The sequence below is a fragment of the Arachis ipaensis genome, chromosome B03, assembly GCF_000816755.2.
Source record: "Arachis ipaensis cultivar K30076 chromosome B03, Araip1.1, whole genome shotgun sequence".
Taxonomy (NCBI): Eukaryota; Viridiplantae; Streptophyta; class Magnoliopsida; order Fabales; family Fabaceae; genus Arachis; species Arachis ipaensis.
This window is the reverse complement of record NC_029787.2, coordinates 122,851,790-122,858,188: the sequence shown is the minus strand read 5'-3', so window position 1 is coordinate 122,858,188 and position 6,399 is coordinate 122,851,790. Positions and strand designations below refer to the sequence as shown.

Here is a 6,399-nt window from a genome sequence, read left to right as displayed (position 1 = left end):
CCTCGCCTCCTCCGCCTCGCTTCTGCCGCCTCACGCCTCGCCGCCTTCGCCTCGCCGCTTCCGCCTCCGCCTCCGCCTCCACCTCACGCCTTGCTTCTGCTTTCTTGCTTTCTGTTTTTGTTTGGTGTTGTTTCTGTTTCTGTTTGGTGTTATTTTCTGCTTTTTTGGTGGTGGTCTTGGTGGTGGTGGTGGTGGTTGTGGTTGTGGTTGTGGTTGTGGTTGTGGTGTTGGTGTTAGTGTTGGTGGTGGTTGTGGTGGTGGTGTTGGTAGTGGTGAGGGTATTTTTGTCTAAAAAAATTAAAAGGACGATTTTAATACGAAAAAAAAACGTTAAGTATGATTCTAAATCGAAAATTACGTTGGGACAGTTTCGATTCCGATCCTCAACGTGAGGGACCAAAACAATACTTATCCCTATTATGGAATTTATTTATCTAAATATATTACATTTTTTGAACCAAAATTTTTGTTAGATAGTTAATATAATCTTTTATTCTAGATTATATTATTTTAGTTATGTTGGGTTTAGTTAATTATTTTATTCTAATTGACTTAAATTAGTTAAATTTTTCTGACAAAATATCTATTTTTATGAATAATTAGTTAAGGTGTGACATTAATCTTAGGTTTTGAATACCTTGTATAAAAAAATTATATTGATTTTTTCGTCTGATTTATAATTAATGATGTCCGCATTATTAATGTTTTCAGAGTAAATAGTTTTTTTTTTTATTGCGGTTATACGTGAAGTGGGTTTTATCACAAAACATAATTTAAGTCATATATTTGTAGTGGAAGGTGTTTTAGCTTAGGTGAATTAATTATATTATGACACTTATCAATATTCTGACGTCATATTTCGTATTTTAGGGACTTTTTTTTTTCAAATACTTTGATCTTCGTTTTTGTCGAAAAATAACACTTTAAGATATAGACACATTTTACCAACTATAAAAGAATGTATGATCACATTTCAAGATGTGACAGAGTTAAATATTTTTTCTCCCGTGTATATCATGTGCATATAGATAACGACATACTTAACATGTATTTTTTTTTTAAACAAAGAAAAGCTCAACACACTAGAGTGGAGCGACACAAAAAAAAATTACTAGAAAAAGCTAAAAACAAAAGAAATTCACAGCGATTAATCCATTGTCATCTCTGATATTGTCATCAACAACCTCATGGATCAGCATCAGATCACTCTTTGAAGCTCACCACCGACCTCAATTTGATGTCCTCAACGCTACTTTTTTTTATTTTTAAATATTTTCGCATTTCGTTCCATCCAAATATTCCAAATTATTGCACAAAAGCCAACTAACCGTTTATTCTGCTCAACTTTTCTGCTAGGCTCTCCTATCCAACTCTTAAACAAGTCCTTGATTGTGCCCGGAACAACCCAAACTGTATCAAAGTATGTCAACCAAGCATACCACACCTGCCAAGTAAACTCACAACAGAGAAACAAATGATGAACAAATTCTACATCTTTTTTACACAAAACACAGGTATTATCATACACAAAACACATGTATTATCACTTAGATGACTGACACCTAGTCTACTCAGTCTCTCTTTGGTATTTACTCTTCCCACTAAGACAAACCATGCAAAGAGCTCAATTTTTGTCGGAACCAAGCCTCTCCAAATTGAGCTAGTAAAGTTGTAGCTTGTGACTTCCTCCGATACAGTTTCTGTCTGCAACACCTGCACAAAAGAGTTAGTAGAAAAAATACCTTTTTTTTTATCAAATTTTCACACCACGCTGTCCTCTCTACCAGGTGATAATTTAACTGGTCTTAGCCTTTCATGGAGTTGGTTGACGAGTGCCAACTCCCATTGAAACAATTCTCTCCTCCAAAGAAAATTCCATATCCACTCTAACCCATCCCAAAACCCACAATCCCCTATAACAGATCCTTGCTGGTTTGAAATAGAGAAAAGTCTCGAAAAATTCTCTTTCAATGGTCCACCTTGTAACCAATTATCCTCCCAAAAACGAGTTCTCCTCCCGTCCCTTGTTTCTATAGATAGCCCACTAAGAATTTTGTCTTTCACATGTTGCTCTTTTATCCTCAATTGATAGATATCTTTTCACGGACCTCCTCTTGTAGGTAGTAACTGATTTGCTAGCATTATATTTGGATTTAAGCAATTACACGAACATACAATCTTCTTCCACAACGAACAATCTTCCTTTAAAAATCGCCACCACCACTTAAACAGAAGTGCTATAATCCTAATTACAGCATCTCCCACTCCCAAGCCTCCTAACTTTTTTGGAGCCTGCACCAATTTCCATTTTACCAGAGGCATGCCATTATTACCATCCTCTTTGCTCCATAAAAAGTTCCTTTGCAACGCAATCAACTTCTCTGCTACTCCTTTTGGCATCTTATATAAGTTAAGATACTAGACTGGCAAGCTATTAAGCACAGACTTGATAAGAACTAACTTCCCATCTTTGTTAAGTATCTTTGCTTTCCACAGACCGAGTTTCTCTTCCACCTTGTCTATAATCGGTTTTCATGTCTTCACCAGTCGAGGATTTGCTCCTAAGGGTATTCCCAAGTATCTTACGGGTAGGACCGCTTCAGTACATCATAGTAGCCCACACATATTTGTCACCCACTCCGACTCACAATTAACGAAAATCAAATTCGATTTGTCAAAGTTGATACTTAGTCCAGACATGAGTTCAAAACATCGCAGGAGCCTCTTATAATTCAAGATTGTCTCAGTCTCTGGTGAGCAGAACAAAATAGTGTCGTTCGCAAACTGTAAATGTGACAGTTCTATTTTATCCCTCCCAACCAGCAGAGGAGATATACGTCCATTCCTGATAGCTTCTCCCACCATCCTATGTAATACGTCAACCACAAGAACAAACAGAAACAGAGATAGAGGATCCCCTTGTCTTAGGCCTCTCTCCATCTTGAACGGCTTGGACGGTGCCCCATTAATCAGAACCGACATAGAGGCTGTACTTACACATTCCTTTACACATGCTCTCCATCTATGTCCGAAACCCATCTTTTCTAACACAATATCAACTAAAGCTCCACCTAACCCTGTCATATGCCTTTTGAAAATCTAGCTTTATAATCGCCGCCTTCTTCTTACTCATCCTTAGCCACTGAATTGTTTCACATGCAATGAGAACACCGTCATGTATTTTTCGGCCCTTCATGAAAGCACTATGTGTCTCTTCCACTAGTCTTGGCATCATTGAACTCATCATTCTTACCAAAACCTTCTATATCACTTTGTACACACACTCAACCATGCTAATAGGCCTGAGGTCCTTGATCTCCTTGGTACCCACAAACTTTGGAGCTAGTGCCACCCAAGTTACATTCGCGTCCGTCGGTAATTTGGCGCTATGGAAGAAAGCTAATGCAGCTGCAGTGAATTCATGACCAATCTCATCCCAACACTTCTTAATGAAGTTCATGTTATACCCGTCATTACCTGGGGCTTTCGTCGACTCACAATCCCAAACAGCCTCTCTAATTTCCTCAGCATAAGGCATTACTTCTAATGCTGTAGCCTCATTTCCCTCTATCTTCATCACTAGTCCTTCCCGAAACCCAATCAACGGAGCATATTCTTGCCAATACAAATCATTATAAAACCCTCTGATCGCAACCTTTATTCTGGATTGATTCCGTACCAACCTCCCATGCAGTAAGAGCGCATCAATTCTGTTGTTCCTTCTACTAGCCGAGGCTACTTGATGGAAGTATCTAGTATTCTTATCTATATCCCTTGCATGTCGAGAACGAGACATCTGCTTCCAGTGAATTTCCTTCCGAATATACCATTTCTCGCAATATTTCACCAAAGCTTTGCGCCTAGCCTCCATTGTACCGTCATATGCGCCATTACTTACCATATCATCAATCTTTATTTATCTCATCCTCAAATCTCTTTATTCTACTATCCATGTCACCAAAGTTATCTCTATACCATCTTCTCAGAGGAGTCGTCAGTGCCTTTAGCTTGCTAGTGAATTGAACATCCCCTAAGTTTCTCCATTCCTCTTTCACCATTCTCAGAAAACCCTCATGTGTGAACCACACATCTAAACTTCTAAACGGTCTTGGGCCTCCCTTCACCCTTGTATCTTCCACAATCAGCGGACAATGATCTGATAGCACTCGAGGTCCACCTTTCAAACGAGTATCTAGAAGCGCTTCAATCCAATCTTCACTAACTAAAATCCTATCAATTCGGCTACATTGTCGGCCCCTAAACCATGTGTATTTACGGTCATTTAGAGGAAGATCCAACAACTGTATATCCTGTACCCAAAACTTAAACTCTTACACAGACATTGGTAACTGAATCACTCCTTTCCTTTCCTCCACTTGCAATATTTCATTGAAGTCCCCCATAAAGCAAAAAGGCACCAGACACAGTCCCACAATATAACTCAACTCCTCCCACATCACCAGCTTTTCAGCTCTCTCATGTGCTCCGTACACCAAATAAAACACACAACTAAAATTATTGTTAGTCATCACTCCCTCCATACACAGCCACCATTTTTCTTTATAGCAGTTATTCATTTTAAACGACATATCATCCCACATTAACAGTAAACCTCCAGAAGTACCTACTGATTCCACATATTCCCACCCCATCATGTCAGTTTCCCAAATATGTATAACATCAAATTTAGTCAATACTTGACGCTTAGTTTCAATCAATCCTAACATGTTTAATCTAAAACTCTTTTTCAATTCTTTTATCATTCTCAACTTTCCATCACCTCCTAACCCCCTAATATTCCAACAACTGTAAATCATTTAAAAATATTTTTACACATCTTGTTACAGTTCTTAGGTCTGCTTCTTCTTGCTTTCTCTTTTTGTTTTGCCAGCCTCCTCTTGTTTGTAATTTCTTCATTCTGTGCTTGAAGTATTGCCATGATATCCTCTTCTTCATTATGTAAAACTGCACCTAATTCCACGGCTAAAGCCCAATTTTTTCTATTCTCCTTCATTTGTTTCTCCCACTCCATCTTTTCATCAAACACCATGTTCTGATTCCCTTGGTTAGTTTCGGAGCCACCTTCCTCATGGTTACATTTTTTACCGTTTGCACAATGTTTCATGCAAGCTATCACTGTCTCTGGAATAATCTCACCTTCTTTGCCTTCTTTCTCTGCTGGATTGCAGTTTCTGTTGTTGTTTCGATTACCTTGCTCATTGGTTTCGCCATGGCACTCATCATCACTTAGCATTTCTACCGCACTGCCTCCCCCCACGTCAATCAGTCCCGCTCCTTGTTTCCCATCACCGAAGCTGTCGTGCATCCCGCAAACAGGCATTACTCATGGATCCTCCCTCTTTGGCTGGGCATGTTTCACCACACTTGTCACCATCACCATTTGACCTATGTTCCCTTTCCCCTGCGCGATGCTGTTCTGACGCGTGTCTTCACCTTTCGCCGCCCGTGTGTGTTTCAACATTGAATACACCGGTTCTAGCGGTGCGCAGGAGCTTCTCCTCGAAGAGAGCCTGTCGTCGCTCCTTCCTTCATCAGCAGCGTGCCCTTCAACCCGTGGAGAAGCTTCCTGACCCGCTTCATAATGAGCCCACCCTCCAGGACCCATTTCACCTTCAACAATTCTATGTTGGGTATCAACATTCGGCAGCCCAGTTCCATGAAGGCCCAACTTGCCTAAGCCACCTTCAGGATCTCCATGATTTTTGCCTCTATCAATTCCCTTTAATGCATTTAAGTCCGTTTTCCTTTTTTCCTTGTACGATAGTAAATGCTCCTGATTCCAATCATTTAAAAACAAGTCATGAATTACTGTTCTACCCCTATCTTCATCATGATTCCTCAGCCTTGCCTCCACCAATTCAGCCGCCGGGTCAAACATCAGTACCGACGCCTTTCTTTCTATATCACTTACATCATAGTTGGCCTTCCCCGTTAGCAGATTTTCACCTGCCGTCATGCTCTCTGCTCCATATATCTCATGTCCCACCTCCTTCACAAGGGCTTCAAATCCACTAATACCGACCGTTATGTGGATCCATTCAGTAATAACATCAAACATACAAGTATTGATTAGGACTTTTCCGGAGCTAAATGATAATTTTGATTCCATCACTTCGTCACACTTTACTACTTTCCCCCATTGTCTACCTATTCTTTTGAATGTTTTTGCAGACCACACATGCACTGGCACCCCAAAATATTTTAGCCATACTCTTCTAGTCTCACTTTGTTCTGATTCTTCCCATCTCCAGACACTATGAAAAAATTACAGGAGACTATTAATTTTAAACGTGTAAGCTTCCTCCGCGTGCTTCACAGTGTCGAAAGTTAATAGTGCCTTATAAGCTCCTAATTCATGGACTTGAATAACCTGAGGCA

General features: G+C 39.9%; 1 protein-coding gene across 1 annotated transcript; it reads right to left on the bottom strand.

Moving 5' to 3' along the window:
- On the bottom strand, positions 2,608–3,084 carry LOC107633742. The gene has a single exon (XM_016337342.1). The coding sequence runs from the start codon at positions 3,082–3,084 to the stop codon at positions 2,608–2,610; it is 477 nt and encodes a 158-aa protein (XP_016192828.1).